The 18,372-nt window shown below is 37.7% G+C and overlaps 1 protein-coding gene across 1 annotated transcript; it reads left to right on the top strand.

The window, feature by feature from the left end:
- The first annotated feature begins 6,868 nt into the window (after positions 1 to 6,868).
- On the top strand, positions 6,869 to 16,759 carry LOC115990433 (endonuclease 1-like). Its single transcript, XM_031114267.1, has 7 exons — positions 6,869 to 7,187; positions 15,668 to 15,838; positions 15,937 to 16,044; positions 16,157 to 16,212; positions 16,299 to 16,382; positions 16,492 to 16,587; positions 16,691 to 16,759. The coding sequence occupies exons 1-7, from the start codon at positions 6,869 to 6,871 to the stop codon at positions 16,757 to 16,759; spliced, it is 903 nt and encodes a 300-aa protein (XP_030970127.1).
- The last annotated feature ends 1,613 nt before the right edge of the window (positions 16,760 to 18,372 follow it).

The raw sequence follows: 18,372 nt of genomic DNA, 5'->3' as shown, positions 1-18,372 counted from the left end.
CATGCCCGAGACTGGGGGAACACATATTTTTTTTGAAATTTACCTTCTGCCCAGCTACTCTCTACATTTTTTTTTTCTCCCAAACACCAAAAAACACCCAAAAACACTTCAAAAAACACATCAAAGTCTCTTGATTCTTCCTTTTTCACCAAGAACACAAGGTATTGCTTTTGCACTCAATCTTCCTTTCCTTGGTTCTACACTTTGGATTTGGGGTTTTAGGGGTGTGGATGTAGCTTTTTAGCTATCATCCACACCCTTAACCTTCTAAATCTTTTTCCTAGCACGTTCTTGCTCCTTTTTACCATGATAATATGCTTTGTTGCTTTCTTTGACATGTTTCTTGCTTTACCTTGTTTCTAGCATGTTCTTAGCTTAGATCCATGTTATTTTATGCTTGTTCACATGCTTATATGTTTAGATCTATATGATTAGGGTTTTTATGCATGTTTTGTGCTTAGATCTATGTCCTTACATGCTTATATGTTTAGATCTACATGCTTATGGTTTTATGCCATGTTTCCTTTCTTTTGTTCCTCTCTTTGCTTTACATTGATGTTAGGGTTATGTGCTCATGTGCTTGATACCATGTCTATGGCTATGCTTTGCTCAAATCTATGTGCTCGTATGCTGTTTGCCATGTTTTATGCTTAGATCCGCATCCGTACATGCTTATATGCTTGGATTCATGTTCTTCCATGTTTATGTGCTAGCTTTCACATGTTCACACACGTGTTTCCATGCCTATGCCTAGATCTACATTTGTACATGCTCATGTGCTTGGATCTAGGTTTTCACATGTTTATATGCCCGGATCTATGTTCCCACATGCTTGTGTGTTTAGATCTATGCTTTGCTTGCTTTAAGCCATCTTCCATGTGCTTGTGTGCTCCATGCCATGTTTGTTTGCTTAGATCTAGGCTATGTTTGTCTTGCCATGTGCTATTGTAGCCCTTTTGTCACTTTACCTTTCTTTCTTGTGTTTTGGCCATGTGGTTAGGACCCGATCTAGACCCTATGGTCTTTATCATCATCCATATACCTTGGCCCATATCAAAGGGTTTGGATCATCCGTTTGCATGTCTATGCTTGCTTGCTTCTATGCTTTATCTTCTGTGCTAGCCTCTCTAGTTCTAGGCTTTGCTATTCTTGACGCCCTCAGCGAGTTATGGTTGTGTGGTTACATCTGACGCCTATGAGGCCTTGTTTGGATGTAATCACTTGGAAGGCATCTTTGTGATGCTGGTTGCTTCATGCATACCTCTCCCTTTTCCGCTCCGTGTGATGATATACTTACCATGCTTGTTTGCACCACCTGTTGGCTTTCTACGCATCTTTACACGCTTGCTTATTCATGAGTCTTGCTTGCTAGTGTGTCGTCCATGCTTCAACATAATGAAGTCATGGACATTCGATCCAAACCTATATTTGTCCCTCGCGGACACCCCCTTTGTGTGTTTTCCTTGCTTGTTTGCCCTCTTTGCTTGTTGGTTAGCTTTCTTGCTTTTGTCACATGTTGTGCTTGACATATCTATCTTGCTTGTTTACTTTGTAACCTTGTGCTTTTATCTATGCTTTTTCCTTCCATTGCTTGTCTGCTAGTTTTCTTGTCTCTACCTTTGCATGTACACATATGGAGCAAGGACGCATGGAGCTAGGGCATGATCTCCTAGGCGCAAGTGAAAAAGGCAAGGACACAAGCACGTGGTCAAGCCAAGCGACTGTAGTCAGTAGGTTTAGGAGTTTAGCCTTTTCCCTTTGGTTATTTTAGGCCATACTCTAGGGATGTAAGCATTTACTTTCCTACTCTGTGTGCTAGCATTGTGCATGATGCATTTATATATATAACTGCCTACCCCTTTCTGGTGTGACTGTCGCAATCTGTATCACTTAAGGCTAGCAATGCCTAATTTCCACCACAAAAGTAAGGCGACTTCTCGCTATATTTTCGCAATGGAAATCTGGCACTATGATCGAATGCCTTAGGAAAGCATAGATTGGTACCACACCCTTTCAAAAGCCAAAACCTCAAAGCCTCCATGCCTGCAAAGCCTCGTAAGCCAATACCAGAATCATGTTTTCACTGTCAATCTCCAAAAATTATGATTTTATCAAAACAAAGGACTGTCCTTGGGATAGGCGTTGTGGGGTGCCTAACACCTTCCCCACACGTAACCAAACTTCCAGACCTCAGAATCAAGATTTTTTGCCATCCACATTAGATTAGGAAAAATGGCCTTTTTCTTAACCTAGGATTGGTAATAAAATCAACTAGAAACAGGTGACTAATCACACCTTAGAAAAACCCAATGATTGGTGGTGACTCCACTTACCTTTGGTAATCCCTTAAAATTTGTCCTAGATTCCTACCATAAAACCAAAGGTAGACCTACCTTCCTCCACCAAGAGATAGAGCAGTCGAAACTCCGCGCAAACCATACACATTCACATCAAAAGGGGCTTCCAATGAGCCCCCCGCGGTGAGCTATTGCCACGATGAGTGGTCGAATGAAGGCCCACAGCGGTGGCGGTTTTCTTTCCGCAGCCAAAGATCGAGGCCGGGCGTCAACAGATTGGCGACTCCATTAGCGATCGATGAGAGTTTAACCTTTAGAGCTTTTGATAAAGCCATAATCTTTGGACATTGGCTTTGAAAAACATAGAAATTAGCATTGGCCTTTAGGGATTTCCTTTTGAAAAAGGCTTCTATTATATCCTAGTAGACCATTTTCAAAAGAGCAAAAATTGTTTTTTCCAAAAATCCTTTTTCAAGAAGGGAGGCTTTGAGGTATTTTCATATGGGGCTTTACAACATTCCTTCACATGCTTTACCGCCTTCCTTCACATATAAACATAGGGTAGCAAAATTTAATTTCTGCCACACCTTTATCCGCTTTCCATATATATATATATATCTGCTGTGCTTTGAAAATGTTTTCCCCTTCATTAAGAATTGCATGACATTTACACCCTTTTGAGCCGAACCCTATTGGCGTAGTCTCACCTCTTTTGGGGATTTCATCACCCCATTTGTAGGTGTATAGACCCCAACACATCGGCAGTGTTACCCATAGTTAGCTTCAGGGCTGCTGTTGTAGGCATTTCTGGGTCCATGGGTGGATAGGAGTAGCTGAAAAGGCCCTCTCGATCCTTCCGGCCTTATAACTTCCATGAAGAGAAGGGTATGGCGATTGAGTACCCTAGAACAGGAACCACCTAGTAGTTAAGCCTTTACATATAGTTGACCTAGTTATGTCAAACCCGTAAGGACTAGATCAAGCTAGAGCCCATCAGGACTAGGGAAAACCTAAAGAGTGAACATGCAAGCCTAGGTAAGGATACCGTTCTAGGGCTAGAGGTCAGGGGAAAGTGTCTTGTGACAGGTGCGCCCTTTTTGCTTGCACCAAAGAAATCATGCTCTAATCTAGATTCCTTCTATCCTGCTTGCACAACATTCATGATTAAACCCCTAGGAAAAGTAACCTCATTGAACATACATGTTAGATCATAACCTATCCTTAAGGGTTTACAACCCTACAAGGGCACTCATGCATACACTAATTGGTTCCGTCACCTAATTGTGCAAAGATAAAATTTGTGGCAAGTAACCGAAACTCCATTCAAAGGGAGATGCTACCGAAAAACTGTCAGAAATCCAAAGGTCCAAGAAGTCCAAGTCGCCTAGGTTGTAAAGATGTCTAAATTTCCGAGAAGACCTAGATGACAAGAATCCAAGAACTCCTCCAAGAGATCCAAATCGCCAAGAGGCCCCATGATGTCCAAATTGTTAAGAGATTCGAATTGCCAAGATGTCAAAATAGCCAAGAAGGTCCTAGTTGTCAAGAATCCAAGGACTCCCCAAAGGGATCCAAAGGTCCAAGAGATCCATGCTATCCAAGTGTCCAAGAGCTTCCTTAAGAAATCCGCATTATCAAAAGCCGAGCTTTCTCCTCGCAATCACATTTCTAGTATTGTAAAAGGCCCATTATTTGAGCCGTTGAACCTAGCATTGTAAAAGCAAAGTTTGTACAAGCATGTAATCAAAGGAAAGGTCCTTCCCGCATTGCTAAGCGCGTCATGAAAGTTTCGGTTACTTGCCTATCTTGTGCATTAATCTTGCATCATAGTAGAAACTCACAATGATAAATACTCAATTTAGGGTGCAAAGCCACATTTTTTCTGAAAATGGTAGGTGCATGTTAAATGGCAAGAGCATAAACTAACTTGATTTTGGTGTTGTGTTTCCACTTTGTCAAACGCACCCCGTTTCTTTCACTTCCCACTATTTCTTAGTATCAAAAGATTGCTAAAAGGAAATAGTCTAAGCTACCACCACATCATGATCCCATCATCACTAGGTCTCATGTAAGAGAGATGTCTACCAATGGTACTTCTACCCATGAGGAAACAGTTCAAGAAGTTACTTTCTGAAAGAGCAAATGTCAGAACTAATGCGTATGGTGCAATAGCTAGTTGTAGGAGGAGGACAAAACTCTTCCGGTCATAGCCAAGGAGGTCCCTAGACTGAGAATGAAAATCAACCTCCACCAGTACAGGAACAGGGTCACAATATACCGCCCCAGCGCAATGACCAAGAAACAGATCCTTCTAAGGACAATAACCCTAAATCTGGGTATGGCCAAGTCAAGAGCCACATGGAAACCCTAGCTAAGAAGCTTCGTATCATAGAGGGCTTTAATGTCCATGGAAACGTTGACTTAGACAATCTAACCAACTGCCCTTAGGTTATTATGCCTCCCAAGTTCAAGGCGCTAGAGTTGCCAAGTATGATGGTACAGGAGATCCTAGCGCCTATTTGTGCATGTTCTATAGGAAGATGGCTCCCTATAGGGATAATCACCCTTTGCTCTTCCCTGATAGTTTGATCGGCCCAGCGGCCACACGGTATGTGAGATTAGAAAAGACTTCTAACTGAAGGGAAATGGCCAACTCTTTCTTAGAGTACTATCGATTCAACACTGAGATGGCTCTCGACCACACAGTTCTTCAGAGGATAGAAAAGAAGAGTGGGGAGTCCTTCTGTGAGTATGCCTAGAGGTGGCATGAGCTAGCTGCACAAGTGCAACCCCCCATGATGGAGAATGAGATGATCAAGTGGTTCATTAATAACCTCAAGCCTCCTTACTATGAGAAGATGATCAGCACCCAAGTCACTCATTTCGGTAGCCTCATCCCTATTAGGGAGCGTATTGACGAGGGTATTGGGAGCAAGAAGATCATGGATGCCGAGTCTTTGAGTTCCATGGTTGAACAGCAAGTCAAGAGAATGACTAGTTGCAAAACCAAGGAAGTCGATGTTCATATGGTTGACAATGCATCAGAAAGGCCTAGGGGTGTTGCTTCTACCTATTCTCGCTTGGCTGCTAAGCCTTATCAGCAATAGAATCAGCCCGCTTAAGCACCTAGCAGAGCCTTTAATAAAAGAGGGAGGCTAGAACCACCTCATCCTTTTAGAAGGGAGAACTGGAAGTACACTTTGTTACCCATGCCCATGGCAGATCTCTATGCTTTCCTATTGGAAAGGAAGCTAATGACACCAATATTTTTAAGACCCAGGGAAGGCCCTCCATCGCCTAACTTTGACCCATCCAAGAAGTGCGAACACCATTTTGGGGTTGAATGGCATACCCTTGAAGAATGTTACCATTTGAAGGACCGGGTCCAAGATATCATAAATAATAAGCTAATACAGTTCGATAATACAGCCACTCCGAACATCATCACAAACCCTTTACCTCCCCATTAGAAAGGGAATGTGAATGCCATCATCACAGTGAAAGAAAGGGTTTTGGATTTCTCCTCACCATCATTCCCGTGGAAGGCTATGCTCCAAACCTTGGTCTAAGAGAGCCACCTTAGTGACAGTGAAGATAGCCACCCTGTTTAATTGTAAAATGCTCCGAGCACAAGTGCAGAGTTTAGCTGAGCAAGCTATCATTTGGATTATAAGAGAAACGGTGCAAAGAGATGACTGTATGGCAGCCAGCTTATGTCCTCTAGCTACCCAATCAGAAGCCAGCTATAATGCTATATCAATTGGGTCAAGAAAGGATTAGGACGAGTATTTACTGAAATGCCTTGGCCAGGTTGCTCTGACACCTTCCTCTTCAGTGGTCATTGAGGAGATTGTAGAATCACCCATGGATTCAAGGTCATCAGATTCAGAGAAAAGGCAAACACTGCCTGCCATAAAGGGATTCACTCCTCTAGTTTCTGCCTTGCCTGCGGTCATAAGGCCGGCTTCATCATCAGTTTAGGAGGGAACTGCTATCGTTCTTGTTATCCGAGGTTTCGATCCTTTTATTTTGCCAAAGCCTGCCTCGGGAATCTCAAAGGCCCTTGAGGCCATGTTGCCAAATCTGGTGGTCATTAATCCAAGACGTTCTTTATAGCGCCCAATTTGCAGACTCAAAAGGGTGTTATCATTCATATGCCGAAGCCTTTCCCTTATGATGATAGTCACTGCATTCCCTGGAAATACGATGTGTCCTTGATCTCCACTCGAACTAGAAAAGAGAAGGTCTGCTCCAATAGCTCTTTAGGTCTATATGGGCTTACTAGGAGTGGCCATTGCTATACCTCTAAATAGTTGGAAAAAAGGAGGAAAGAGATTGGCAAAGGTACGGCTGAACCCGTTAGGGACAGAGTCACAACCGGAGAAGCAAAGTAGTTCTTGAAAGTTATCAAAAACTCAAAGTACAGTGTGATTTAGCAGCTAAACAAGTCGCGGGCTTAGATCTCCATATTGGCGTTATTACTATCCTTTGAGGTCCACCGTAATGCTCTCTTAAAAGTCTTGAAGGAGACACATGTTCCTACAAGTGCTACAGAATCTGTCTTTGAAGGCATGGTCTCAACAATATTGGCCACCAACCAAATTTCACCAGAAGGTAGAGACCACACTTTGCCCATGCACATTATAGTAAAGTGTGTTGATATGATCGTTGCCAGAGTACTGATTGACAATGGGTCGACCTTGAATGTTTACCCGATGTCCACTTTGGAGCGTTTGAATGTGGATACCTTTCTTATCCACCTTACCACCATGATCATTAAAGTTTTTGATGGCTCTCTCAAGAAGGTGCAAGGCAAGATTGAGCTAGCCATTGGAGTTGGCCCTATGTTCTTCACGGTCAATTTCCAGGTCATTAAGGTGGACTCCCCTTGTAATATGCTTCTAGGGAGGCCTTGGCTACACGTTGCGGGTGCGGTTGCTTCTTCTCTTCATCGAAGACTTAAGTTCTCATCCGAAGATTTGATGGTCACTATTATGGCTAAGGAACCCCTAACTTTCTTTAAGGAGACTTATGTCCCCTACATAATGCCTTTCCAGAGGCAACTTTTCACAGTTTTGAGCTAGTCTCCATGATTTCCAGAGCTCCAGAATTCGAGTCTGCATGGCCCTCCGCCACTTTAATGGCTGCCAAGGAAATGCTCAAATTTGGTTATCAAATAGGCCAAGGCCTCGGTGTCGTAGGACATGGGAAGGCTTCTTCGATTGAGCTCCTTGATAACAAATGAGGATTCGGTTTAGGCTACGACCCCTCCGCTGAAGAACTCTTCCAAGCTTCTAGAGGAAAGAAGAGGAAGTGCATTGGCCAAGGGATGTCTATTCCCCATATCAGGGTCACTATTCCGACTCTGGCCGAGGTTATCAGATCAAAAGTAGCACAAGAATCATGTGAGGAAGAATCTCTGTGTTATAATTATTGTTTGGTAGAATAGTCCTTAATTTTGCCCAATGATGTACACCAAAATTTTATTGAGCGATTTGGCATGGTTTTTTTATTCATTATCAGCCCTTTACTCAACACCACTTTTCACTACCATCACAACCACAACCATAACCACATATAATTTATGCAAGTTGAAATTATTTAAGTAAAACAAAGGATATGTATAAACATGCATAAAAATAAAATAAAGAATCTAAGCTGTAGAGATACACAGGTATCCAGATCAATGCAAGAGAAAAACTTCAATAAAATGAATATGGCTCTATTCCTTGTGTACAGGCTAGACTATTTTTTACATATACGTTCAGGTCGTCCCCCCTCTTAATACCAGTGGCAAACAACATTGAATGTGGTTGTTTGAAAAGAGCATACAATTACATTATTATTATTATTATTATTATTATTGGACTTTTAATCACAGAAAAGATTATTTCATACAAAAATAAAATAAAAAGAAAAAAAGAAAAAGAAGATTGGAAGCATTGAATTGAAATGCCTGGTGGCCAACCCTTTTATTTTTATTAATTGTTGCGCATGGCCAGCACCAAATTAATTTTTTTTTTTTTTTTTTTTTTTTTTTTTTTTTGAGAAAGAAGACTACTAATATCATAAAAATCAGCCAGGTTCGGCAAAAAGTACATCGACTAAGTGTGGTGGGACATCCTCCACCCACACCGACAAACCTCTGACATTTCTTGCATGTCTAGCTAGGTTGTGGGCTATTCTATTACCACATCTATGTACATGGGAGAAGCTGATACCAGTCATTGGGCCGAGTAAAGATTTTGCTGACTCCAACAGGTGGCCGAAAGAAGAAAAGGAGATTTCGTTGCTACGTAGAGAGTTGATCACTACCTCAGAATCTCCTTCCAAAACAAATTCAGTTATCCCCAATTCTTGTGCAAAGACCAACGCCCTTGTTGCTGCCATGGCTTCCACGATGTCCGATGAGAATGGCAGAGGAGCTTGTTCAGACAGTGAGGCAATCATACTTCCTTGACTATCATGCACGACCACACCCAGTCCAGCCTTATCCAGCTCTGGAAAAGAGGCTCCATCAAAATTCAGTTTAAAGCAGTTCGGTGGAGGCGGGCACCACAGTGTGCGAGGCTAGGTTCGCTGAGTTGCTGAAGGTTGACTGAGGGACTGTTGGCTGTGTTGGAAAGTAGACAACGCCTGAGTAGCTTGTTGGATGACCTGTGATCGTGGAAAATCAATGGAGCTGACACGTAGCTGGTTGCATCGATGCCAAATCGTCCACATGACCATGGTCATTAGTTCCACGTAGCACCAAATTAAGTTCGTGTGAAATGATAAAAAAAAGCTATGGTTACACCTCATTGCTTCCCCTACATAACCATCTATCTGAAGTTGGTTACGTAATTACCATTTCTGTCTGTCTCACAGTTCCTTGTTTGTGTTGTAGATGATTATTTTCTTCCAAGGCTGCCAATTGTGGAGAAGAGGGTGGCCCAAGGTGGGGTCAGACTAGCTGCTACACTCAACCGTATCTTCACTTCTCAATTGAAAATTGATGATGATAGACTACTAGAGTGGGCCAATGCCATCTAATATTATAGTAGTTGTTGTTGAGACGACATCATGAGTCATGATGCAAATTAATTAATTATCATTTTTAAGCTTCTCTCAACGATGATGCCCTTCTATATACTAGAATATGCCCCAACCTTGCTTTAAATTGTGGATGACTAGCCATTGGGATTGGGGCGGGTACTTTAAATAGTGGCAATTATAAACTTTTACTAAATGATTAACTTGTATATTTAACTCATTCTCTTTTTTCATCTTTTTTATGTGTTAGTCATAAAAAAAATTTGTTGGTATTTTGAGAGAATGGCCAAGTTTGAGGTTTTGGGGAGATGCTCTCCATTCTGGTTTGTTTTGTTGCTGTGTTTTGCTTTCATAATAGGGCCCGGAGCTCAGGGCTGGAGCAAAGAAGGTCATATTATGACATGTCGGATTGCACAGGTAAAGTTGAAATTTTACTTTAATAATAATTTATTTACAGTATCATGAATGGTGAACAAGAGAAAATTTCTATGTTGAAGAAATTGATTCTTAATACTCTTAAAATTAAGTAAAATATACTTTCCAATTTTTTTTTTTTTTTTTTTGACGAGTACTTTTCAAAAGTTATTTCAAAGAAAATGGTTTTTGATCAAGCCAACAATTATATACTATAAGAGCATTACCATCAGATCTCTTATAAAAAAAAATGTCACTTTGACATACCAAAAGCCTACTTTATTATTTTAACATACCATTTTACAATTCACCATTTATCACATCTTCTATTATTTGATTCTAAATATTAAAATAATATATACAACACATTAAATAATATATTTACTTAAAACCCAGCAAATACACAAATGCACAGCCCAGTGGCAATCGCCACCACCCAAGAACCAACAACCACCACTACAACCACCGCCAAGAGCTTCAGATCAGTGGCGGCGATGGCGGCTTCAAATTGGCGGCGATGGAGCCTTCAAACCAGAGGCAATGGTGGCAGCTTGATCTATGAGGGATCGGTGAGGATGAGGGAATCTAATCTGAAGAAGAAAGAGAGAGAGAACACGGGTTGAATCTGTGAGAAGAGAGAAAAAGTTGAATAAAAAAATATTTTTTTAACACATCTGTCCGTACCATGCCAAGATAAGATGATATTGTAGCATGTCTCAAAATTTTTTGGCATTTAACACACCTCATGAAGGTGTGTTTTTGGCATTTGACACACCTGATGGTAATGCTCTAATGGGTTCAAAATAAACCACTCAGTTATTTTCATTTCTATTTTCTAGACAGTTGAAGGGTTAATGGAGGGAGCTTTTAACTGGATGTTTATAGAAAGTGTGTTTTTGTTTAAGTTGTATGTATGGGTCAATAATGCTTAATGGAAACAATTGAACCCATGAATCCATGACTCACCTTTTTCCCCATGGCAATAGTTGTCAATCTATTTTTGTATCGTCGTGTTGACTGGTTTTGATCATCTTTTATTATCACTCTATCATTGATGACTTTCCGTGAACTTTCTTTCTTCAGTTAGCTTCACTAGGCTACCTAACATTAACTCAACTGTTTGGCGTTTGCTTGTTTTACAATTGATTTCTTTTCCTTTTTCCTTTTATTCTTTTGTTAATTATTTGGAATTGTAAATTTTTGCATGCTTCCTTTGCCTGTGTGCTAAGAAATTGAATACCTTTGATTTATAGGCTCTAGTTGTTAGAAAAATGTTAAAAGTGGTGAATAAGAAATTTTAACTCCTAATGTGTCTATTTGAATATGGTATTAAAGTAGTGAAAATGATTGAGTTTTACATAAAAAAAAGGCAAGAGAGAGAGAGAGTATATTTTATATACTCATGGATTGGACTTTGGGAATTTGTGGGCTAGGCCCTTTTATCCAAATAATAATATTTTATTTTTTTATTTTTTGAGTAAATCTGTGCACAACAGTTTATTCTGAATAGGTGTCTGTTCACCAACGTTCATATTTATAGCCCATCATTCATGAAATACTTTGATTAAGAAACTTTCCCATAGAAAATATTTGTATGCATGTATAAAGTCAAAGAGAGAGAAAGAGACAGTCCAATTCACTGAGCATGAAGATTGTAATGCTTCTTCTTTGTATTGTTGATTATTTTATTCTAGAAGGCAAACATCCATAAGTCTCTAAGCACCATTGTATGTGTGAGGGGTGAAATTTACTTTAAGATTGTTGGATATGTATATTAGAAACAATTTACTTTTGTTATTATGAATATATATATATATATATATATATATAATTGTAGGGAGGCTAAAAATGAGTGTGTAGCCCAGCCCAACTTGATCAAAAATGGGTTAGGTTAAGGTCCAATACAACTAATTTATAGAGGTGGATACTTTAGATAACTCCCACCACATTTGGTAGTCCTAGTCCAGTAATTAGAAAAAGAGAAAAAGACAAGAACAATAGCGTAATTCAGGAGCTAAGTTAAGGAGAAAAAGAAAGATTCTCATATTAATTTCTTCCTCGGGCTAGTCAGGGAGCAACAGTTCTATTGCTCATACTTCTCGATTTTACAATAATGACTTTCTCTCCCTATGGCTTTTATTTCTCTCTCCTCACTTTTTCTGATCCCCTTTCTTGGAGGAGCTTTCTTCCTTTATATAGGCTCCTAGGGTTGCATCACAACCTTCCACTTAGACTACTATTGATTCTTACTTGGATACTTGTCCCATCATTATCTTGGCAGTGGTGGTAGAGTAGGTTGCAAGCTGTAAGAACACTATTCATGAGTCATTTTGCCATCAATACAACAGGCTGAGGTAGTATAGTACATTTAATGTGGAGATGACAAGTGCTTTGTCAAGAAACTTCCCCCCTTCCCTTGCCTACATGTCTCCAATTCCTTCCTCAGCCCCTATCTTGGTGGTTCTTGGGTTAGACCCCGGTCACCCAAGGGAAGCTTACTCCTCGGCCTCTTTGGACAGGATACTCCCTTTGGTTTTTGGTGTTTGGTTTTCTCATCTGGATTGGGCCCAATCTAATGAACAGTGAGGCCTAATTGCCTCTTCAGGATGTTTTCATACAACGTGTCTTTGCTTCTCGGGTTCATCCCTCCCACAATAATCATAAACAAGAATGCAAAAAGATTTAAAAGGAAAAAATAATAAATACATTGAGAAGTTTGTACAATAATTAAATAACTTACAAATTAAATGTGTGAATCTATTTGGAGAGTAATGTGTACAATAATTCCAATGTTTATTTTATAATATTTCTTTGGATGAAATATATGATATATGTCTTATTTGACATGCTTGAGTTGTTTATTGTTTACGAATGCACACGAGTCTGTTATGTGATCTTGCCAAGTAGCAAGGATAAGGCATTAAAGATGTTCATTAATTATAAGAATAAAATTAAGAAAATACTCAATGAATGGGACTAGTTCTTGATTGCCATAGAACTTGGGGGGGGGGGGGGGAGCTATTCTTTTCACCAATTATAGTCTCAACGAGTTGCTTTTAAAGAAATTATAAATGAGTTGCCTCTAAAGAAAACCACTAAGATACCATGTGAATTATAAAAAGGTTATACACCTTGCTATAAATTCTTTAAATGTGGGGCGTTAAGAAAAGGTGTTGGTTCCATTCCTTGGATAAAATTAGGACTAATAGCCATTGACTGTATTATGGTCATAACGATAGTGCATGCTGATTTATAATTTACGAGTATACTATTTTTGATATGCATGGAAATTACTTAGAATATATTTCAAGTGTTATTCTTTCTTGAAAGAAAGTTTGAGTTTATGTTTAGTACCTCTCATAATCAAGAGTTGATTGAAGAGAGGTTGAACCTAAGCGTAGTAAAAAGAAAAATGTCCTATTCGTATGGTTCATATTTTCTAATTCATATTTTAGAAGATGAACCTCAAGGCTTCAAAGAAGCGATATTCACACATGAGGTGCCTCGTTGGAAAAGAGAGTGTAAAAAATGCATTAAACCCATCTTAGAAATCCATGCATGGTAATTGGTTGATCTACCACCTGGGAATTTGAGAGTTGATGAAATTATTGACTAGTATAAGGTGAAATTTGTTGTAGAGGCTACAAACAAAAGGAATGTATGAGATTTCTTGAGGAGTTTATGGTTCCTAGATAAGGAAACAAAGTGTGTAGGCTTGTTAAATCCTTATATGGATTAAAGCAAGCTCCAATGCAATGACATGAGAAATTTGACAATTTAATGATGTCAAATGGGTTTAAAATTAATGCGATTGGTGTGTTAATGATATCACAAGAGGCCATGTCATTATGTGAAGAGCATATATAATTGGCAAGTCTCATTAATCTAAACAAACATGCATTGCTGGATACTCGTGCTTGTTCATATATCTTGGTAGGACATGGAGTTATGGTAAGTCTCGACATATTCATCGTAGACATAGTACATGCTCTCAAATGGAAATATTTTTCAGATTATAAAACCAATCTGTAATAAATTGTTTTAGTGGAAAGCAAGTAAATTGCATGTTTATTGAGGGGGATGGGATTAAAGCCTATAACGTCAATGTTTCCAAGATGACAGCCCAACCTAGTTGATTGGAGATCCCAAGATCAAGGTTTAAAAGGACCACTGAATCACGGAGACTAATCTTATCACCATTAAGATAACATCACCCAAGTATTCCTATGATGAAATAGTGATGCCTACAAGTACAAGCAATGATCAAGGTAAGCTTTGCTTTCAATAATTCTTATATCTTAAAAATCCAAGTGGGATATAACAAGAAAATAAGAGTCACCTATATAAGTGTGAAGTGAGCCACTTCTATGAGAGTTCCAATGATGAATTCTCTAGAGCATGTCATGAAAATACTAGTATATGTTCAGGACCAAAATGAGCACAACCATAAGAACGAGCTATGTTCAAAAAGGAGTTGTGTGAATTATATTACAAACAGCTGAACAGTTCAAGATATCATGTTCAATGGTTAGTTAGTATATCCAATAATCTTTCAAAAAAGAAGGAAATGAACAAAATAATATATGAGTTTATATGTTCATAGGTTTGACTTTAGGCCAAGTTTTAGGCATATGTGGTTTGACTTTAGGTCGGGTTTTAGGCATCTATGAATTGGGCCCTCTTATCCAAATAATAATATTTTATTATTTTAATTTTTGAGTCAGTAAGACTATGCACAACAATTTATTCTAAATAGGGTGTCTGTTCACCAATGTACATATTCATAATCCTTCTTTCATGAAACTACTTTGACTGAGAAATTCTCCCAAAGACAATACATTTATGCATACATCTGCATAAAGTCAAAGAGAGAAAAAGAGACACATTTCAATTCGTTGAGCATGAAGATTGAAATGTCTTCTTCTATGTGGTGTTAATTATTTTATTCTGGAAGGCAGACATTAATGAATCTCTAAGCCCCACTGAATGTGCGAGGGGAATATCTGCCTTAAGGAGGTTGTTTCAAACACAAGAATCAATTAGTTTTGCATCTTTAATTCTTTAGAAATCTAGTATGTGAATTATTTCATTATTGTATAATTTTCTTAATTTAGTCATTATTCTTGCTTTTGAATTTTCTATGTTCTTGTTTATGATTAGGTCTGTATATTATTCTTATTTGTATAATCACAAAATGTAAATTGTTTCCGATATATATCCAACACTAGTTACTTTAGTTAATTAAGTCTGTTTTTGTCAAATAAAAAACCCGAGATCAAATTCTGTGCAACTAAAAGAATTCATTAATGTCTTGATTTCATGGTAAAAGACAATCATCATGAAACTGACATTATAGATTCAAATCCTATCAAATCTCTGAAAATAATAATAGTAATAAATAGTAATTATATTAAAAAAAAAATTCTGTTTAATGAAATTAAAAGTTTTTTTTTTTTTAAGTTTTTTTGGAAAATTGAAAGTTAGTCTTATTATTGGTGGAATATGAAGCCAAGACACTTTAAGAATGACTTGGTATGGGCAGGACCTTGTTTCAGAAAGATCAAAGGCCCAAAAGTGTTAAAAGAGGGTTACAAATCACCTAAATGTAGGTTTGGCCATTTGGGGCAACCTAGCTGGCTCCTACGCTTTTTCTATGATCAGGTCCAATCCTATGAGAATAGTGTGTGGCCCAGAATTCATTCAATTAATCATTTTAGAGTGAGTGAGTACACAAGAACAAAGACATGCGAGAGAGAGAGAGAGAGAGAGAGAGAGAGAGAGAGATGCAATCAAATGTGTAAAATCTCCAAGGAATAATTGCGGCTTCGTCGTCTTTAAAAATAACAATATGTTGTACACCACAATCAATCAAATATAATGATGATGACTAACTAATTGCTACTACTTGCTTGCTTAATTAATAGGGTCTGAAGCATTAGAAGCTATTCAAAACTTATTACCCCTTAATGTCAATGGCGACCTGTTGGCCCTTTGTACATGGCCTGACCAAATCCGGCATTGGCATAAATATCGGTGGACAAGCCCACTTCATTTCATTGACACACCCGATGATGAGTGCACTTTCAATTATCAAAGTAAGCCAAATATTTTCTTCTTTTTGGTGATATAAGTATATTTGCAATTAAATTTTTTTTTTTTATTAAAAAAAAATGTTAACATGGCATGCGGTTAGGGGACTGTCATGATCCGCATGGAGTGGAGGACATGTGTGTTGCAGGTGCCGTTCAAAATTTCACCTCTCAGCTTGTGGACTACAGAGAGGGAAGTGCTGATCGTAGATGTAAGGAAATCCGATGAAACAAAATTTGAGTGTATAGTTTGTCCTAATTAGTTATGTATAAGATTGTTTTGGTTTAGCAGTACCATGTGTGTATATATATATATATTTGCAGATAATATGACTGAGGCCTTTTTATTCTTGTCACACTTCATGGGAGATATCCATCAAGTATGTGAGAATTTTAACATCTTTTTTCTTTGATAAAATTATCACTTGTCCAAAAAAGATCATTTTTATTTTCTTGATTTCTCCAGCCAATGCATGTCGGATTTACAAGCGATGAAGGAGGAAACACCATAAATCTACGCTGGTTTAGGCATAAATCTAATCTGCATCATGTAAGCTGCCTAGATAGGATCTCCATAATAAGTGATAATCTATGTGTCTTTTTTAAGTTTTTGAAAACTCTTCATAGTTTAAATAACTCTCTATTAACTTTACGTACAGGTATGGGATAGGGAGATCGTTCTAACTGCTCTATCAGATTATTATGAAAAAGACATGTATCTCCTCCAAAAAGACATAGAGGGAAACTTCACCGATGTAAGACCAACTAATTAATTTCCTCACTAGCATTTAAGAAACAAGATTCATTTTTTCCAATAATGAAATTAGTTGCTTTTGATTATTAACTATATAGTTACAGGGAATCTGGTCTTCTGATGTTTCATCATGGGAACATTGCGATGATATTATTTCATGCGTAACCAAGTGATTCTCTCTCTCTCTCTCTCTCATACCCATTATTCAGATTTATTTTTCAACAAATGCTTCTTGCAAAATTTCTAAAAAATTAAAGATCGATAACTATGCCATTAATAAATTTTTTAAATTGCAAGTTTTTGAAATTTAAAATTATGCATAAAATATAATCTTATAAATTATATAGTAAATAATATCCGACTGATACAAAATTTGACATGTGTATTAAGAGCGTAAAGAACATACAATTCAACGGTTAGATTTAAAAATACGTAGTAATGTTTATTTTATTTAGTGAGATTGTAGTCTTAGGTTGCAACCTTACTCAATAACTTTTTATTGGAGGTGAATTTTAACAAATTCATCATTAGATTACATCTTCTTCTTATATTCTCCATACTTGCAAAATTTCTAGAAGATTAAGAATCAATAGCAATGTCATTAATAAATTGTTTAAATTGCAAGTTTTTGTAGTTTAAAATTATGTATTAAAAAAAAAACTTATAAATCATATAGTAAATAATTTTCGATTGACACAAAAGTTGGCATGCATATTAAAAGCATAAAAAATATGCAATTCAATGATTAGATTTTAAAAATATGTAATAATGTTTATTTTATTGAGTAAGGTTGTAGTTTTATGCTGCAACTAATTTTGTTGTTAAACTTTGTCCATACATAAAACATCCTTTACACATGCATGTAGGAATGCAAACACACAAACAACACAAATACACTCGGATAACACAAACACACCCCTTAGCTCTTACAAATCACTTTCCAACTTCGATTTTTTTCCCCTCTCTTTCTTTTTTCCCTAATGGTGGTCTATATGCAGGTGGGCTATAGAGAGCATAAACATAGCTTGCAAATGGGGTTACAAAGGAGTTGACACTGGTACAACTCTAGCAGGTATGCAAATCCCCCTCACATCATAAACACCAAAGCCAGTTTAAAATGGAAAATTATTCATGTCAATCCATTACCAATTACAACATGCTAGATCTAGCAAATTGAGGGTATATTTCAATCTTCTTGTTTGAAATTTATGTATTTAGGATTTTCCATTTGTTCCAATTTGTCAAGCATAAAATAAAAAAAGAATATTACAATTTCGACCATCATCAAATTACAAAACAAATCAGGGCATAAAAAAGTGATTAACAGCTAGCCTTGTTTCAAATTATTAGGATGACATGGTAGTTAATTTGCATATTTTGTGTGCTTTTAGATGATTACTTCGACTCAAGGATGCCAATCGTTATGAAACAAATTGCTCAGGGTGGAGTTCGATTAGCTATGATTTTGAACCGCGTTTTTGGTGACACTGATGAAGGATTTGCAATAGCTACTTAAAGCAGTTCATCAACATAAAAATACTTGAATATTCTTCATTTTCTTTTGTTGACCAATAATTGCTTTTAACTCAACTTGTTAATAATTGTTAATTTGTATTTGATGACTGATCTTGTAGGTTAGTCATTCATCCCTAGTTTAGTTTATAGATTCAAATAAGAGAACCTCTACTTCATTCAGATATGAAATTGTTGCTTCCACACCCCTCTAGCACATGTACAAGTCAATTTCAGGCGTGGAATAACATTTTTTCTGATGATTCTGTAGTGC

Source organism: Quercus lobata, chromosome 5 (assembly GCF_001633185.2).
Source record: "Quercus lobata isolate SW786 chromosome 5, ValleyOak3.0 Primary Assembly, whole genome shotgun sequence".
In the NCBI taxonomy this organism is placed as follows: Eukaryota; Viridiplantae; Streptophyta; class Magnoliopsida; order Fagales; family Fagaceae; genus Quercus; species Quercus lobata.
This window is presented reverse-complemented; position numbering and strand designations above follow the sequence as displayed.

Coding starts and splice junctions, on each gene's coding strand:
- LOC115990433 (XM_031114267.1), top strand. CDS start 6,869: ATGGTCTCAACAATATTGGCCACCAACCAAATTTCACCAGAAGGTAGA. Junction 16,213..16,298: donor TCATGGGAGATATCCATCAA/GTATGTGAGAAT, acceptor TGATTTCTCCAG/CCAATGCATGTCGGATTTAC. Junction 16,383..16,491: donor ATAAATCTAATCTGCATCAT/GTAAGCTGCCTA, acceptor CTTTACGTACAG/GTATGGGATAGGGAGATCGT.